This window comes from Lacerta agilis, chromosome 2 (genome assembly GCF_009819535.1).
Source record: "Lacerta agilis isolate rLacAgi1 chromosome 2, rLacAgi1.pri, whole genome shotgun sequence".
Taxonomy (NCBI): domain Eukaryota; kingdom Metazoa; phylum Chordata; class Lepidosauria; order Squamata; family Lacertidae; genus Lacerta; species Lacerta agilis.
Genome location: NC_046313.1, coordinates 29,688,414 through 29,707,407, shown reverse-complemented (window position 1 = coordinate 29,707,407; position 18,994 = coordinate 29,688,414). Strand labels below are relative to the sequence as shown.

Genomic DNA, 18,994 nt, shown 5'->3' with positions numbered 1-18,994 from the left:
TGTGTTACTCCATTGTGGTTAAAACCTAAATAGTTGACATTGTGCTGCCCTGTAATAGTAAAGCTGCCACCCCAGAGATGTTTTCTCACCCTGTCTAATGGTAGGGCTGGCCCCAGGTCTGCTTTACATGCTTCATTCCCAACAGCAGTAGGTGGTGTGGAAGGGCAGAGCTGGAGAGATCCCTTCCCAACACCGGTAGGGCAGGACAGCCATGAGTTTGGGATGGGGCAGATGCACTGATGGCTTTGCAACTGAGTCCCACCATACACCGGCTGCTAGTGAGTCTCAGCATGAAAATCGCTTCCACATGGCTGTGTTCTATGCGGTGACTATAATAGCTGAAAGCCGATTTTTATGTGACTTTCCCTCATCATGTGGAGACCTTCTGTGTTAGTGTTGCTCTCCTGCCATAGAGTGCATCCATAGATTGAAACATATGGCATAGGGCATTCAAACAGTCACTGTGCATAGAGTGACTTTCTTGCCGACTTTCACATGGGCCTTTAATTTTTAAGAGGCCTAGAAGTTTGGTGGCATTGTACATATTCTAGGTTGGTATCACCCCCATCTTTCACGTTCCAGGTGGCACCATTGGATACTGTGATCTGGTGCTGAAACCACCACCATACCATCTATAGTTTCACAGTCACCATGTTACGTGGGCCATGACAATAGTTTCCCTTGAGTTCAGATTAGCTGTTGAAGAATTTAGATTCCTGAGGGGAAATGCCATTTTCTTTGCAATGTGTGGTGGACAGTAATAATAATAATAATAAATTTTTATTTATACCCCGCCCTTCCCCGCCAAACTGGGGGATGGACTATAACCACTGCCAGGAATTAACAAGGTACAGTAATGGGGGGGGGGGGGAATAAGGTTTCAACTGAGCTCACAGATGGCAAGTTTAACCCTTCTGCCTAACTTTGGAACCACGAAGAACCCATCTTAGTAGGACTTCTCCCATTTAGTGGCTGCTTTCCCTTTGCTCCCTCAGGTATGCGCATCCTGGTCACACTGCTTTTGGACACGCTTCCCATGTTGGGGAACGTTCTCCTCCTCTGCTTTTTTGTCTTCTTCATCTTTGGTATTGTTGGAGTCCAGCTTTGGGCAGGGCTGCTCAGGAACCGCTGCTTCCTGCCAGAAAACTTCAGTTTGTAAGTATGAATGAGGCACCTAAACATTCTTAGGATATGCTTGCATAGGGGTTTTATATGTGGATGGTGGTGAGGCAAGGAGTTTCTTTAGATGAACATGCTAATCCCAGCAAGATCTGAGGAGTCTGCGTCATGCAGCTGCTGTTTCCTTCATTCTGTTTGCTTGCCTTTGTGGGTGAACACTCAGTTAGCATATTATCACTTCAACTTTCTTGCTGTGGTATGTTTTTTGGTGCAAGATTCACAGGTTCTTTTCCTAGTTTTCCTTCTTGGAGAGCAGGAATAGCCAACATGTTGCCTTCCAGACTTCGGCTTCCGTCATCCTTGACCATTGGTCATGCTGGCTGAGGCTGATGCGTGTTGGAAGTCACAACAACATAGGGAGGGCACCATTTTGGCCATACTTCTTAGCAACAGGATTTTTTAAGAGTAGCAATCCACACCCCACACAAAGAGAATTCCATAAATATAAGCTACTGAGCATTAATAGTGTTGGTACTTGTTAACAAAATACACCTCTGAAGTATGTAGAGGCTGTCTTGTTGATTTATGATTGTTGTGATTTATGATTATCAGTACTGTGTCAGACATTATTAGTAGGCAATGTTCCCAAATAGTGAACGATGATAATAAATACTTTCATGGTGCATTAAGAATACATTTACATTGGGCCTTAGCGTGTTCAAATGGTTACACCTTTGTTGGGCCTGATCCAGAAAGTCACACTGATGTCTCATTAATTTCAATGTTACTTATAGATTGCTAACTTACTCTGAATTGGTGTGATAATTTCAGTAATGAATCTCAAGGCTGTTTTCAAGCAAGGAGAAGCGGGCTGGAGTGGGGGCAATATAGTGCTTATTGGTAACTTTTGAACAGTCTAAGCAGGTTGGAACACAACCTTCTGCTGATAATGCACAGGAAGTCCAGGATTTTCCAGGTGTTATGGAGATGAACTTTCCAGTCTATTCCCCAGTTAAGCTGGATCAGAAGTGGCTCTCAAAATAGTGCAGAAGTTAGGTGTATACATGTGTGTAAGCATGTGTTTTCCTGGCTCCCAAACTTGTACAAGTCTTCTGTCATTGTTTTTTGGCTTCTAGTCCCTCTATCAAGGGGAGCTGGAATTTCATTAACATGCAAAATCCCTCTAGGTAAATTGGCAATAAAGTAAATGAATTGCTGATCAATTCTGGGCATATCCAACACAGCAGCTACTGGTCTGAGTTTAATTGAACCAGAATGCCAGGATTTCAGATAAGCTTCCAGTGGCATTAAAAGCAATACTTCAGGAATTAACTGGGCTGAACTCGCCTTAAATATAGCTCCACAAGCTTTTTGCAATGAGTCCTTGTGGCATCAGCAAAGTAGCCATTTATTGAGGCAGGAGTATGCTAATTCCCAACAAGTCAGCACTCACTTCCCACCCTTTCCATATCAGGGCAAATGCATTGAATTGGCTTATTATCCCAGTAGCATCTTCTGAAGTAATGTTCATTTCTAATGACAGAAACACAAGTGGTACCTGCCATGCGAAGGGAAGTATTTAGAAAGCAACAGTAGCATTTTAAAAAGATATTCTGAATCCCACTAAGGATTTTTCATCATCATCTACTTCTGAAAAATGCCTGCCTAGTCAGTCCTTTTTAAATATCATTATTCATCTAAATTGACATTTGAGAATGCACAATGAAAATATTGAGTGGGGTGGGAAGACATCACTATATCACACATTATAAAGCCAGTTATTTACCTAACCCAATCCTGGGAGGGTGGGGTGGGGGTCGGGGTGGGAGGGCATTAACTGACTAACTGGACAAGGTATAAACAAATCTATTTCTTTATTTTTTAAGGGCAACACTAGTTTGAAAGCTGCAAGTTATTGAGCAAATAGAACGCACAAGATTTTAAATGTAAACTCTTAAAAAAAAAACTTAGATAGACCAGGCTGTTGCCTGCTTTCTTGCACCCTCTCTTCCCTACCTTTGCTACTGGGATGGTAAGAAAATTTCATGAACATCTTGACTAATGTTTATCCTGAGCTCTTAAGGCTAGATTACTAAGGGTCATGACTTTTGGCATCTTTCACTCTTTCTTAAATACTGTATTCCAATAATGATGCAAACCAGATTTTTATTGTTATTATTATTATTTTATTTTGTTTTCCCTCAAATATTTCCAGTTGCTGTATGCAATCTACAAGGGCATAATAATGGATGTACTAGAATCAGAAAATTTGGCCCATTCATCCCAGTGTCCAGTCTCTGATAGCTGATCCCCAGCAGTTTAGATGAAATTGTTCAAGAAAGAGCCATTTTGGAGTGATATGCTATCTGACATTCATTATGAACTTCAAAATATCCACAGTTTCAAGACATTTGAAAAAATGAAATTGTACTCCCAGACAGGCGAAATGCCCCAACCCTCAATTAATTTGTGTAATGGCTTTTTCTGAACCCAATTATCCTATTCACCCTTGTAACATCTCAGGGCCATGAGTTCCACAGGTTACCCTGTTAACTTTGTGAATGAGTACTTTCCTCTTACATTTTCCAGTCTGTTGCCTGTTAACACCACTATGCACCCCTCAGTTATGTAGAAATTTGTTTCCTCCATTTCCCTACACACACACACACACACACACACACACACAGGCTGATACTGGGTATTTAACCTGCACTTTTCTGTTTCCTTTAAGCCCTTACACAATCGAGGTGGAACCATACTACCAGACAGAGAATGAAGATGAAAGCCCTTTTATCTGCTCTCAGCCTCGGGAAAATGGGATGCGTTACTGTCGCGACATCCCAACAAGGAGGGAAGAAGGTCTGCAATGCACCTTGGACTATTATTCCTACAACGACACCACGAACACCTCTTGTGTCAACTGGAACCAGTATTACACAAACTGCTCTGCAGGGGAGCACAACCCTTTCAAAGGAGCAATCAATTTCGATAACATTGGATATGCATGGATTGCAATATTTCAGGTGAACAAAGGGACTCACCCGACTCCAAGCTTGCTGTATCAACAGGCTATCCTTCAGTGACAGGGAAAGCTAGGTCAACCTTTATTCTTGTTCTGAAGTATTTTTTTATATGCAAAGAAAATAATTTGTAGTTGAAAATCACCAATTGTTATTCTTCAGTTCTATCAAGCGTAGGGTCGACACTTGTATGAAATCATATTTTACCTTGGGGTTGTGTCATTCTTTAGTGATTTCATAGCCTTTGTGTTAAGAGATCCGACAGATGACCTAGTATAAGTAACAGCACTGGTGTATCTTCTTGAACATCCATAGATGCTTGCGCATGCTTCCTAACCTTGAGAGTCCTGCATCCGCTGGTACAAGCTAACTAATGCCTTCCTTTTCCTTTTCTCTTGCCTACAGGTCATCACTCTGGAGGGCTGGGTAGATATTATGTACTTTGTCATGGATGCTCATTCGTTCTACAACTTCATATATTTCATTCTCCTGATCATTGTGAGTTATCTCTCTAGTCTTCATGGCAACCAGAGGTGTTACACTCAAGAGTAATAAGGGAAAGAAACATGGGGGGGGGGCAGAGGAAATGAGAGTTATAAGCGGAGCCTGAGAGTTGGTAGCCTGTTAGCAAAGGATGCATTCTAACATTCCTCCTGTGTCTCTTGTGCGTACAATTTGTGCGTGGCAAATGAGAGCACTGACTGACTAAAGTGATAGTGAAGGTCTACGGGTAGTAAGAAGAAAGTAATGGGAAGCAATGAGGCATGAGGTGTTTGTTGATTTGGAGCATAGCATACACATGGCATTCTGCTTCAAAAGGCATTTTGCAACATCTGAGGCCAGCATAAACATTATTTACATGATTCAGCCAAAGCTAAGTACTTTTGTCATATGATTTCAGTGACAGGAGTTAGCACATGCTTAACTCGTGTTGAAATCAGTGGAACAGAAAAATGCTTAACTTCAACTGAGTGGTGCCCCAGATACACAGATACACCCCATAGTATTACATGTGATAGCACACATGGACAAAGAACATTTATATGTTTATAAACCCCGGAACAATTCGTTCTGTTTTGATCAGAAACAAAGTGACTTGGTCTTAGGCACTGTAAACACACTTAGAGGTCAGCTTGCTAAGATCATTCTAGATTCCTTAGGCTGAGATGAATATTTAATCATACCTAAATGGCTGAAAGGTGAGGTGAAAACATCTAGGGAAGGGGACCCAGAATCCAGGACCAGAACCTGAATGATGTTAAGGCTCTCTGATTTAATTGATTCATGGCCACGTTGAGCCAGAAACAGAATTGGGTTCTTATATTTCATGGTTCAAGAGAGAGTCTTCAGAAAGCAGCTCACAACAGTATTTAAAAACACAACAATATTACATTGTGTTATAATACAAATATTTGTTCCATGACTACTCTGAAAATGAAATGAACATTTAGCAAAAAAATAAATAAATAAATATATGAACAAAGCCCAGCCTAAAATTTCAATATATATTAACCCCCAAAGGCCACTGAGGGGAAAAAAATAGATCCTTCACGTGGAAAATGGAGTGTTTGTTTTCTCCTGCTCTGGAGGGTAGGACTCAAAACAATGGCTTCAAGTTACAAGAAAGGAGATTTCCGACTAAGCATCAGGAATAACTTTCTGACAGAGTAAGGGCTGTGCAACAGTGGAACGGACTCCTTTGGGAAGTGGTGGACTGTCCTTCCTTGGAGGTTTTAAAGCAGAGGTTGGATGGCCATCTGTCATGCATGAGTTAGTTGAGATTTCTGCATTGCAGAGGGTTGGACTAGATGACCCTCGGATCCCCTTCCAACTTTTATGATTCTAAGGCCCTGTTAAACATTGACAGGGATGAATTTCAGAAAGGACTGAGTTTGATAGTGGTGAAGCCACTGCTGAGAAGGTGTTTTTTTGAGAGCCCAGCAACCTGTTCACCTTTACCAGTGGGGACTTAAGCAAACACCACAATGCCGTTCTCAAGGAATAGACAGGATGATATGGATGCAGGTGGTCTGTCCCTAACCATACAAGTGTTTAAAGGGCATGCACTTTAAAAGCAGCCCTTTATATTGGGTCCAGAAATGCACTAGCAACCACTGCAACTGGTATTATTTATTTATTTATTTATTTATTTAATAAAATTCATACACTGTTTGATTGTTTATTAAAAAAAATAACCCAAAGTGGTTTACAAAAAGATAAAACAAGAAAATCAAGAAAAGATCATAACCACACTTTAAAACATTAAAAAGTTAAAAATACTATAAAGTATTTTTAAAAAGTTAAAATACTATAAAACAAATTAGAATTAATTTATATAATATTGGTGTGATAAGTTTTGTTTGCTAGAAAGCTCAATTTTTACAAGTTGCAGTTTCCAAACAGTCTTCAAAGGCAGCCCCACAAAGAGCACATTGCAGTAATTCAAATTGGATGTGACATGTGCATGGATAACTAAGGCAACTAATTAGACCTCTCTAGGTAGGTTTGCTGAGAAAGTGAGTCATCTAGCCTGGATGTTGCCAAAACATGGATAGCTGAGGTCAGGCATTGCATCTGGCAGAATTATAAGCCAGGTGAGTATGTTGGCCTTCTAGTCAGAGTACAAGCACACAGTCTTAAGGAAGCTAATGTGCATGGATGCGCAGCTACTTGGTATCCACATAGTTAAGCAGACTGACTTGCAGTCTCATAGGCATGAGGGGTATGAACAGATTGTATGTTTCCTTTCCTCCTTGATGGCAATGAAAGGGGAAATGAATCAGCATCTTCCTACTGTTGAGGTGACATGCACAGATCGTATATCTGAAGGTATACGGTAGCCAAGAGAGGAGGCTAGTTACTGGGTCCTTTTCAAAGCTGAATGATGATCATGATCTCCTGAAAATGCAGCCTGATGAAAAGACTGTTTCAGAGTAAAGTATCCAATCTTTCGCTGCAGACAGCTGCTGTTGTTGGGTTACAGCCTCTCCGCAATTCCAGTTAACAAAGCGGGAGATCTGTTTGCAAAGCTGCCAGTCCTTTCTGCAAAGGAAAAATCTGTCCTGAAAAGTAAATGCATGGGAGAAAGAAATGCTACTTAATTGTGATAATAAGCAAGCGCTGACTACCGGGAAGCAAAAATTAGAGAAACCCTTCTAAGTCACAATAAATCTCCCTTCTGCTTTGAGCTCTTTATGTCATCTGCGGAACTGAGGAGTGGGTGTCCCTGAGGTGAGGAAGCTTGAGAGTCTTTGATGTGGAAGAAAAGAAAAGAACAGGGCAAGGAATATCCACCGCGTGAGTCACACACAGAATGTGACAATGACTGCTCTTGACTGGGACGGGGTTTGGGGCTACGCTTTCTATTACATGACACTAGCCTTTGTTGTCAGCCACTTCCCATATTGTGATTTTTAGACACAGGTGCACTTCCTGAGTGACTCCTGGGGCTGAGAACATCAGTGTAGTTTCGTAAACATAAGCACACCACCTCTGGATAACTGAGCTGTAGACTTACAAAAGGAGACAGCTTGGATCGGTGTCAGGAGTTGGCATTATTGGGCAGTTGCCAAGGCCTGTAGCCTAGCAAAGGGCTTCCTGATGGCACCTGCAACACCTTCACCCTGTGTCTGGTTTCTGGTGTCACTATCCTCTGTTCACCTGCCCTCACCAAGCGTAGGAGCAGTTACAAGAGGGAAGAGAAGGAGGAGCAACCTCCACTTGCCTTGACCGCTCCTCCAGGTAATGGAGCGGTCTGGACCTAGCAGCAGTGTGAGTAAGCAAATGAGCAGTGCAGGCAGGCAGACATGGAAGCAGGAACCAGTTAGTTAATGGGGCCAGTTAGTTCATGAAATCAAAGGGAATCAACTTAAATCTGGAGCCAACCCTGTAAGTTTGTCCCCTTGTTAGTCCCAATAAGTCTTCCTTCCAGGCACTGACCAGATCCCACACTGGATTATCCTGTACCCTTCAGACCGTAGTATTGAGGGCAGACAATTAAGAGGTTTGGTGTCAGATTTTTGTTTTTCATCATGTGATGAGATAATACTTGTTTAATCTTTTAAAGTTGGTTTTTAATAGAGCTGTGTGCAAAGTGCCAGTTGAAATTCCCCATTCTATTTGCATGAAGATATTTTTGGGGGTGAGAGAGGGGGACCATTTTTCCAAGGTGAGGAGAAGTTTTCCAACAGTTTCTTGAGATTTCCCATTAGCATTGGCCCTGCCACCACCAGCATCACCAACCATATTGGACCACATGACCTAGTGTTGTATCAGGGCAATGGTGGTGGTTTGCTGAGGTGGTGGACGTAGGAATAGTGGATGCTACCAAAAGAAATATGAGGGGGGGGGGAATTCCATGAAGTGGTTCTCTTTTACTAGGGGGTTCAGAAAAAGCAAAAAATCTTAGAAATGTTCCTGGGGAGGCAGTGGGGAGGGAGTTTTCTGAGAAATGCTGGCTCAGCTCTAGTTTTGGAGATACTTTTTTTTTAATGACTGGTTCTCTCTCAGATACACTTGCTTCAGGCTTCTTCCCTGGATGTAGGAATACTCACACACACCTCCTTCCCTTACAGGTGGGCTCTTTCTTCATGATAAACCTCTGCTTAGTGGTCATAGCAACTCAGTTCTCGGAGACCAAGCAGCGGGAGAGCCAGCTGATGAAGGAGCAGCGAATCCGCTACCTCTCCAATGCAAGCACTCTGGCCAGCTTCTCAGAGCCAGGGAGCTGCTATGATGAACTCCTCAAATATCTTGTCTATGTCCTCCGTAAGGCCAGCAAGCAACTGGTGGAGGTCTACCGAACCACAGGGGTGAGGATGGGGTTTCTCTCCAGCCCGGGTAGCAGGAGCAGTGCAGAGCGGCAGCCGTGCAAACACCGGCCGCGGAAAAGATCCTCGGTGCATCATCTCATTCACCACCACCATCACCACCACCACCACTATCACCTGGGCAACGGAAGCCTACAGGCACCACGCGCCAGCCCTGAAATCAGCGACGTCGAAACCAGCTCGCTTCACAATGGTGCAAATAGGCTGATGCTCCCTCCAACAGCCAACCCTCACCCCACTGCCAGCAACGCTGAGTCCGTTCACAGCATCTACCATGCAGACTGTCATTTTGAGCCCATTCGCTGCAGATCATCTCTCCCGCCTCAGCCTGGTCTCAGCTTACCGGGGCCAGAGGTGCTTCCCAGGACTGTGGTTGGCAGCAAGGTCTACCCTACTGTACACCCAAGTAACTCCCATGAACTGCTGAAAGAAAAAGGTTTAGGAGAGCCCACACTGAACCCTGGGGCCAGCACCCTGATGAACCTTAATATCCCCCCCGGACCGTATAGTCCAATGCAGAAGCTACTGGAGACACAGAGCACTGGTAAGTGTTTGGGTAGGGTGTCAGCCACTAAGATGCCACTTAGATGGAAGGCAGAGCCGCAGTTTATCCCTAACTTACCTTTCCAGGCAGGGCTGCCATTGATTATGGTCAGGTGAGATTTGGGACAATTCGGGTTGTCCTCATTTCAAAACTAAGGCAGAAGTTAGTTTATAAGGATCTAACTAAACCAATTCATCGGACAGAATTCATTTTGGGTGTGTTGATTACCGTATTTTTCACTCCATAAGACGCACTTTTTCCCTCCTAAAAGGGAAGGGGAAATGTCTGTGCTCCTTATGGAGCGAAGGCCCGCTCGCAAGAGCAGGCTTGGTAGCCACAGTTGGGGAGAGGCCCCAGCGAGAGGCAGCAGTGAGAAAGGGCTCCTTTCTCGCTGCTCGTCCCTCCACCACTCGCAAGCAAAGCGAGAGCCCGGCTCAGCCCTGGAGAGGCTGTTGCTCCGCTTACAAAAGCGACAGCCTCTACGGAGCTGAGCCGGGCTCTCACTTTGCTTGCTTGAAAGGAGCCATCCACAGAAGGCAGGCGGGCGGGCGGGCACAAGTCTGGCTCAGGCCCAGAGAGGAGCCTCCGCCTCCTCCCGCCGCTGCCTCTCGCTGGAGCAGGCTTGGTAGCCTATCTCCGCCCTGGGAAGAGCAAGCGGCAGGCGGGAGGAGGAGGAGGAGGAGGCAGCGGCTCCTCTCCGGGGCTGAGCTTGGCTCACGCCCCTGCCTGGCCTGGCCTGGCTTTGCCTTGCCTTGCCTGCCTGCCTGCCTGCCTTCTGTGGGCTCCTCCTTTAAAGCAAGCACAGTGACAGCCTGGCTCAGCCCTAGAGAAGCTGTCGCTTTTGCCCCCATCCCTAGAAACTGCCCACCCTGAAACTTTCCCAGAATATGCCCCCTTGCCCCTGATACCCTCCGTAAATATGTGAGGTGTGTGTGGGGGGGAGGCTGACACCAGTTTGAAGAAGGCACGGAGGAGAAGGCGATGCGAGTGTGAAAGGTCAGGCAGGAGGCAGACGCTCCACAGACAGTACTTGAAGGAGCACCCCCTCCCAAAAAGTGACCCCCCCCCAATTCTCCCTCAGAATTTTTTTTCTTGTTTTCCTCCTCTAAAAACTAGGTGCGCCTTACGGTCAGGTGTATTTTATGGTGCGAAAAATACGGTACCTCCTCCCAACCTGCCCCACTGGGAAATATGAAATGGGGGCAGAAAATGAAAAGATAGAGCTTTATTTTTTCAAATTGGTTGTAACAAAGTAACATGTTAAGCAAATTTGTGTTGATAGCAAGTCAGCTGTTCTGTGCCCCCCAGTCACAGACCTGACCCACTTGCTCTAAGTCAGCAGTCTTCAACCTTTTCAGAACAGGGACCCACCTTTAACCCAAATATTCATTTGAGGACCTTCTTAATTAATTAATTAATTCTTAATTAATTTTTAACCACATATTTGTATGGAGGCCATGCTGCTGTTACGACCAACCTTAAACCAGGCCCTAAGCCACCAGTTAAAGACCAGTGCTCTAAGCATCCTTCTCTGGGCCTGACTTTGTGTTAGAGACAGAAGTGCTGTTTCGATACTTTCTCCATCTGCAGGACACATTATGTCAAGGTGGTGACTGGTAGGCCTCCTATTTAGTTGGGGCAGTCATTCCATCATTCTGAGAGTTGCTGTTGCCTAAATATTTGTCTAAAAGCAATGAGAGAGGAAAGAAATAACTTTGTTCGTGTATGTATGCTGGCTGGGACTGATGGGTATTGGAGTCCAACAACATGTGTAGGCTACAGGCTCCCTATCCCCAATGTACATCATTGCAAATGTGGAAATATTCAGGGCTTTGAACTAAGAAAGTGAATTTGTCTTTGCATCTGTTTCCTGCCTATGTCCATATTCTTTCATAACAGTGAAGAACAGTCTAATGACTTGGACGTTCTTCCTTAACTTCTTAGGAAGGTGACCTCTTAGGCTGCAGTCTTAAGCACACTTACCTGGGACTTGCTTTCAAACAAGCATGCATAGGATCAGGCTGCACATTATGTAACTTGTAAGAGCTGCCCTATCTGAACATGATATGTTTTGGTAGGCAGCCACACACCTGTGAGTATTTATATATGCAGATGTATATGATGCTTTCCCCTTCAACACATGAGCAGAACATGATGTTTGCCATTAGAGAGATCCCTAAGAAAATATGTCTGGATGTGATGTGGTGCAGGGCCAGGTCGCCAAAATCTTATTATCTGCCTTATATCAGCCATAGGAGTTTCCCCTGCTGGCTTTGAAATGAGAGAGACGTTGCAACCGGGTCAGGGGTGCATTCTGGAGACAAACTCTTCATTCCATCAGAGCTAGCATGAACTGGAGACTCTTTGTATCCTTGTCATCTGGTGGGGGACCATCTGTCAGCTGGCCTCAGCCACTGCGAGAAAATGATTTGAGAATGATATGTTTAGGGGGAAGTTGTTAATGTTGAAGTATCAGCAAACAGCAGGAACACCCAAGCAGCTTGCTGGCTGCAGTGCTTGTCTCTAATTACAGATCCTAATATTCCAGGTGCCAGAAGAGCTGATTGCTTTTTGTTTTACCTTAATAGCCAAATGTGTAATGAGGTGACTGTGAACTCTTGGCAGTGGACAGCTGTCACTCATTCTTTTCTCTTTTTTTATTCATCTTCAAAGTTAGTTAGCAGACATTCGTGGCTTAGCAATACATTTCAAAAAATTAGGGTGTGGAAATGAGCAGTATCATGGATTTTCTTCTTTGGGAGAGGTGATAAGGTGAAGAAATTCAGAGGATATTTGACACCCCCCCCCCCAAAAGTATCCTATCTGCTCTTAGGTCATGAGCTTAAGGAGGTGAGATAGAATAGGATCAACTGTATCAACTCTCTCTCTCTCTCTCTCTCTCTCTCTCTCTGTGTGTGTGTGTGTGTGTCCCCTATAGCTATATATATAAACACAAAAATGTTTTAGTGTCTTCCCCACCTCCTCCCAGCTTCAGAGTATGAAAAATGAAAGGCTGTCTTAAATCAGCATATCACAAAACATAGAGCATGCTGTGTTGTTATGAAGGGTGTTGGGTTGCAGTGATGAGAGGTGACAATTCTGACCTCATAGGTCTTGCTCCATAGAGAAATATTTGCCCAGTTATATGTACACCGCTGAAGCTTCTGTTTGAAGAAAACGCAACAGAAATTAAGTTGGAGAGCATTTTAAATTTTCAACATTTTGAGGAGTTTCCAGATTCCTCTTGCAGAAAAATATTTCAGAAGATGCTTTTCAAAAATAGCGATCCTATGGGGAAATGGTGTCCGGACCACTGGGTGGAATTTAACATCATAGTCTTATGATTGTTACATCAGTGCAAGTATTCTGCTTGCCAGGTGCAATGATCTTTCCCTCTCCTAGCCCTGTGCTCTCTTCTCAGGGTATCCCAAACCTCCAGACCAGATCTGGGGGAGGTGTGATGGTGCATAGGGGGAGGAGAAGAGGGGAGCCCTGTTGTGCTAGTGTGAGCCCCTGCACAGGCTTCTGCTAGCACTCTGGGTTAGTTGAAACTGGGCCATCATCTCTGGCAGCTCACATGGACGCACACACTTCACTGTGATACCTAAATTCTGCAACATAATCCTGCTATTTGTGCTGAATCAGGCTGAGACACCTAAAGCATTCCCATAGGTAGGGTGGCAGCCATTCATGGGTCTCTTGCTATGTGTTGCATGAGTTGCTTCTGAATTCTGACCAATGGAGAATTTTAAAGAAGCAGCAGAACAGGCCTAATTTCTGCACAAAGCTTCTTTCAAATGAAACCTTGCCTGCATTCATTATAATAGCTTACTGGCTGGTGCATGTTTCCTCGCTAGTGGTGGAACCCCGGGATGTAAGCAGAAGTGACAGCAAACACATTGCCTGCAAGTGAAATTGTGTCTGGTAGTACCCCTACCTGTAATACCTAGCAGAACTTAACTTGTGTCACAGCCCTCCAAATCATTGGCTGACAATTGCTGGGGAGGGAATGACAGGGAAACAAGGTCCCTTGGGATCTCATACCTGGCAGCGAGTTCTAGAAGCTATGGAAGAGGAAGGAGAAACTGGAATGTAGCTCCTTTTTCAGCTGCAGCATATATGCGGCACTTGATTTGTTTTCTCAACAGAGGCTGTTTAAGCTATTCCTGAAAGGGCCCCTCTGGTTCATTTGATGTCCCACTTCTGTGTTTTTCCCATCCTCCCACCTCTTGCTCTCTTTGACTTGTGCCCTTCAATTCTCTTCTCCTTAAATTGGGACTGACCTTTTGGACAACCGTGCTGGAGAATGCAGGGGGCGGGCTGATGCTTAGCATCAAAAATCACCATGTTTTTAGAATCCAATGTATCCTCCTACTTATCAATCTCTTAGTAAGGGTCTTGGTTAAGGTTCAGTAGATAGTCGAAAATTATGGTTCAAATTTTGTTCTAGCCATGGTAAGTTATACACACATCCTGTTTTTGCATTGGTTGGAGATAACCACTCAAGCGGGACAGAGGTTCTCCTCATACATCAGGTGTGAAATTATTGAGCTTTCACAAACTGCAGTTGGACACTGACATTGTTCGGCTGCTCTGGAAAGAGATTTCCAAGATTTTTAGTGAAATAACAGAGGGTGTGGTTTTCTTTGTCCTTGTTTCAGGTGCTTGTCAAAGTTCCTGCAAGATTTCCAGCCAGTCTGGGAAACCCAACAATACTTGCAACCCAGATAGTTGTCCGTACTGCATGAAGACCTTGGCTAACGATCCAGAGCTGGTGGACAATGAAGTGGGAGATTCTGACAGCGACGGAGTATATGAGTTTACTCAGGATGCTCATTACAGTGATCAGAGGGACCCTCAGCGTTGGAAAGCCAGGGGAAGAAACACCTTAAAGTTCCTAGCCTTCTGGAAGGTGGTTTGTGAGACGTTTCGGAAGATTGTAGATAGCAAGTACTTTGGTCGTGGGATCATGATAGCTATCCTGATCAATACCCTCAGCATGGGGATTGAGTATCACGAGCAGGTAAGCAGAGCCCTCTGTACTTTAGTAGTTATAGTTAGACTCTCCCTGCAGCAGAGGCACCCCAAATGCTGGCCTCATTAGCTCCATCCTGGTTCTGCTCTCAGCCCCTTGAGTGGGATTTCATACCACACAGCATCGATTAATGCTGACCTCTTCCTTTCATGACTTGCTCTGTTTAGCTGTGTTTGTTCTGGTCTGTTGTTGAATGAAGTTATGGAGCGCTGCAAGGGCAACAAAGCTGCAGATCTTGGGGGAGCACTTCTGGTTGTGCTACTTAGTGTGGAGAACTGCACACTGGTGAATGGAGTTCAGTGACACTTGGTCTGAGAATGTAAGCAAGTGAAGCCATCTTTACAATGCTTTGCGCTCTCTCTCCTTGCATTTTTACAGTAATTCTCCAAACGCCACAAGACTATTTGCTTACCTCAATAAATCATTTACATTTGATTTTATAATAGCTAACTTGCAAACAACATATATGCAAGTTATTTTGTGAAATAAGTACTGTAATTGCATGCTTGGTGTTTTTTATGAGTGTTTTTTTAATGCAGGCTTCCCCATAAAATTTGGATTATGGTGTATTCCGATACTTAGGCATGATTTTGCTCCAGTCAGTCATATTGTGGGGTGCCCTTTATTTAGAAATGTGTCTGCTTTGGTGCACAGTTGATATGACCAAAATAAAAATGCCAGCACTGATTACATTCTGTTACTGGCAAGTGGTACATGGTTGTTATGTACAGTTCCTGATTTAAGACATAGTCCAGTTCTCATAGGTCTGTGTCAGTGTTGTTCAGTGTCAAAGGGTCAATCAAATACTTTGGCTTCTAGTTCTGTGAAACCCAACTTTCCCCCTGAAGCATCAGGTTGACTTTGTCGCCCACTTCCCATACAGAGTCCTAAATTATTGTCATTCCATTTAATTTCAGAAGTCATGGAAAATTTTAAATATGGTTTTCAACATAATGTAAAAAAAAAGGAATAAAGTCTCATAAGGTAGTTAGAGGCATCACCAACCTGGTGGCATCTTCATAAAGAACTCCACCCCTAGTGATGTCAGTGTCACTCTTCCCATATGGAGCTCTCTGTCCCACCTACTGAAAGCATGGGCAGGTGGATTTCCTGCAGGTTAGATTCTCATCAACAGTAGTCCAAGGAAAGCCCCCCAACAGAGCATTCAGGAGAGGAGGAGTGGTTTTGCTGGCCTGGAATCCAGTGTATCCTGAGCTGGGTACAAGGCTGGCACTTGACGACATTCCACCCAATCCAGCATTGGGACCGATCACTACACCTGCTCCAGACTCTCCTTACACTGAGCAGAGTTTCCCCTGCTCCTGTCTTATGCCCCAGCCAGCATAAGCAGTGGGGTTGCAAATGCAGCTGTGGCCAAGCTGCTCAGTCACACCTTGGTTAAGATTGCTCTGCCCCTTGGAAGCGAGTTGCATTGAACGTACTGAACATATTGAATCTGTTAAACAAGCTGTCCTTCAGATGTGCTCCTTTTTCTTCTTTTCTAGCTCCCCCTTCCCTATTGGCATAGTCACTTACGGTTTAGTGCAGTTGCTTTACTTCTCATTTCTGTAGCTCCCAATGTGCCAGAATAATAGCTGTAAACCAAATTCTGCAGGTATAATTGTAGATCCTAGTGCCATCCTGGTGTATTAATGCATCAGTGGTTGTACATTATGGTGGCTGATGCCCCTTTGGTGTGCTAAATGTGTCCTTTCAAGCAAGCATGTTTCCTGAAATCTTAATGCAATGTGGCTGATTAACCTTTGTTTTTGTTATGCCTTAAATGGAAAGGCACACTTAGGTCCTCTTAGGATCTGTCACATGCTGTTTGACCTTCCTTTCTTGACCTTACTCAAAATTTGTCTCCATAGCTGAAATAAGGATTGATGGATTGCTTTTGAAATTCATTATTCTTTTAATCATAATACCAAGTGGATCATTCCTTTGGAGTCTGGAGGGGAAACTAGAAAAGTTGATGCAAAGTTCACATTCTACATTTTTGATAGTTTGAAGCACAGAGGGAAATGTCACCTCTGTCTAACTCAGGTATTGTTTCCTGTGATGGGGAGACAACCTTAGCAGTTCCTCTGCCCTTCCCATTTACCCCTCTTACCATAACAGAAAACCTACCAAGGGCATGCAAGAGAAGTGATCATGTTGCCGGGTGTGCTCTTATGGTGATTAAAAAATATGCTATCTTTGGGAACACCCACGGGAAAGAGTTTGCCACCAAGAAATGGTGGGGAGCATGTGGTCCTCCAGGTGTTGTTGGACTGCAACCCTCACTGCTCAACTCACATTGGTCATGATGGGAAGGGTTAATGGGAGTTGGAGTCCAACAGCACTTTCAGCATACCAGGCAGTTGCAGTTGATTAGAGAGAGAGGTGGGTCTGCTAGGCAGTAGAACCTGTAGCACCACTGTCCCTAGGAATATAGAATCATAGAACTGTAGAGTTGTAAGGGACCCAGAGGGTCATCAAGTCCAACTCCCTGCAATGCAGGAATCTCAGCTGAAGCATCCCTCTCATATAGCCATCCAACATCTGCTTAAAAGCCTCCAAGGAAGGAGAGTCTACAACCTCCTGAGAGAGACCATTCCACTGTCAGACAGCTCTTACTGTCAGAAAGCTTTTCCATGTGTTTAGTTGGAATCTCTTTTCTTGTAACTTGAAGCCATTGGTTCAAGTCCTACCCTCCAGGTCTGGAGAAAACAAGCCTGCTCCCTCTTTCATGTGACAGCCTTTAATATATTTGAAAACCTCCTCTCAGTCTCCTCTTTTCCAGGCTAAACACACCCAGCTCCTTCAACCGCTCCTCGTAAGGCTTGGTTTCCAGACCCTTGATCACCTTGGTTGCCCTCCTCTGCACATGTTACAGCTTGTCAACATCCTTCTTAAATTGTGGTGCCCAGAATTGGGCACAGTATTCCAGTTGTGCTCAGAACAAGGCAAAATAGAGTGGGACTGTTACCTTATGGTTAGAAAGTGATTATGTGATGCACTCAGAGGGGCTTAAAAGATGTCATAGCTGGAAAAACCTGGGACTGGGGTAGAAAGGTGATTGGTAAGTGAGTACTCTGGGTTTCAGTGTGCTATCTTCTTTTTCTTTCTTTTCTTTTTAAGAAAAGATTAGAGAATCCAATGTCCTATTTCCCTCCGCTCCAGCTACCCTCAATATTGGAGTGAATAGCAAATGTTGAATCCTGCTTTTATTAATTCATCTGATTAAAGCGGCAGTAGAGAATAAGGAGATGTTTTTCTGTAAACTCCTGAGGCTTACAGTTTGCAGTTTCATAATCTGACAGTTATGAGATAGGGAATTAGAGCTGAGAATTGATAGCTCTGGCCCTTCTGCTGAGATTATAAATGGTGAATGTGACCTTTCCCCCCCTCAAAAAAAAAAAAACCCTTTAAGAACAAACAAATCAATGTCACCAAATGTATCTGCATGGATAGGTTGTTTAAAAAGAAATGAAGGACTTTATGAGCAATTGACTTTATTAGTTTTTATATTAGGCTCTCTTGCCTAATATAGAACACAAGTATTTCCATACACACTGAACCCTGGCTTTGTTAGTTCTATGAAGTGGAATAATTTGGTATCAGAAATGTTGATATTGTTATAAGTTTTGGAGGGGAGCAAGACTCTCCTAAATTCCTGGAACTAGGGAAAAAGTTAGAAATTAACCAACCCCCCGAATCTCCAGATGCAGTAGGGATTAATGTGGGTGCCTGCCATAACTCAGAGGGGAGATGGTTCCACAGAGAGTGTCACAATGGAAAAGGCCATATCCCTGGTAATTGCAAGATGGACCTTTCAAGGCAGCAGCACAGCCATGTGGGCCTCTAGCTGACCTCAGTGATGGTGGGAGAAGATTTTCCTTAAAATAGCCTGCTCCCAAGAGCTTGAGAGCTTTAGCAACATATTGGGAGCTGGTATAGCAACACATGTAAGAGAGATGTTAACATGTGCATGAAACGGTGCTCCAGGAAGCAGTCTAACGGCAACATTCTGCACTAGCTGCAGCTGCTGCACTAGCTATAAGGCCAGCCCCACAGAGAGTGTATTACAGTCATCCAACCATGAGTTTCCCTATGCATATGAGTCAAAGGGGTGAGGCTCTCCCTGGCCGGGCACATTTGTAGCTGGAGAACCAGCCAAAAGTAGTTGCTGTACCCACTTGGGCCTCCAGTGAGAAAGGTAGCTCTAATAACATCCTCACGGGTGTGCACACATACCTGCACCCCAAGCTGCGCACTTGCTCCTTCAAATGGAGGGTGGGCAATTAAGAAAATCCCAGACCCAGGAGCCACCAAACTACAGGACTTGTCAGGATTCAGTCTCTGGTTTATTTTCCCTCCTCCAACCTACCACTTCATCCAGAGACTAGTCCAGGGTATGCTAATAGAGAAATGGAGCTGGATATCATCACTATACTGATGACAC

At 44.2% G+C, this 18,994-nt stretch overlaps 1 protein-coding gene across 16 annotated transcripts in view; it reads left to right on the top strand.

Annotated features, from left to right (window-relative positions):
- Positions 1-18,994, top strand: part of CACNA1G (calcium voltage-gated channel subunit alpha1 G) — a 323,466-nt gene that overhangs the window by 178,030 nt on the left and 126,442 nt on the right. For all 16 annotated transcript variants that reach the window (XM_033139211.1, XM_033139202.1, XM_033139207.1 and 13 more), the window contains exons 5-9: positions 996-1,155; positions 3,851-4,142; positions 4,545-4,637; positions 8,714-9,512; positions 14,174-14,535. In XM_033139211.1, the coding sequence (XP_032995102.1) occupies positions 996-1,155; positions 3,851-4,142; positions 4,545-4,637; positions 8,714-9,512; positions 14,174-14,535 (1,706 nt within the window). The remainder of the gene's footprint in view (positions 1-995; positions 1,156-3,850; positions 4,143-4,544; positions 4,638-8,713; positions 9,513-14,173; positions 14,536-18,994) is intronic.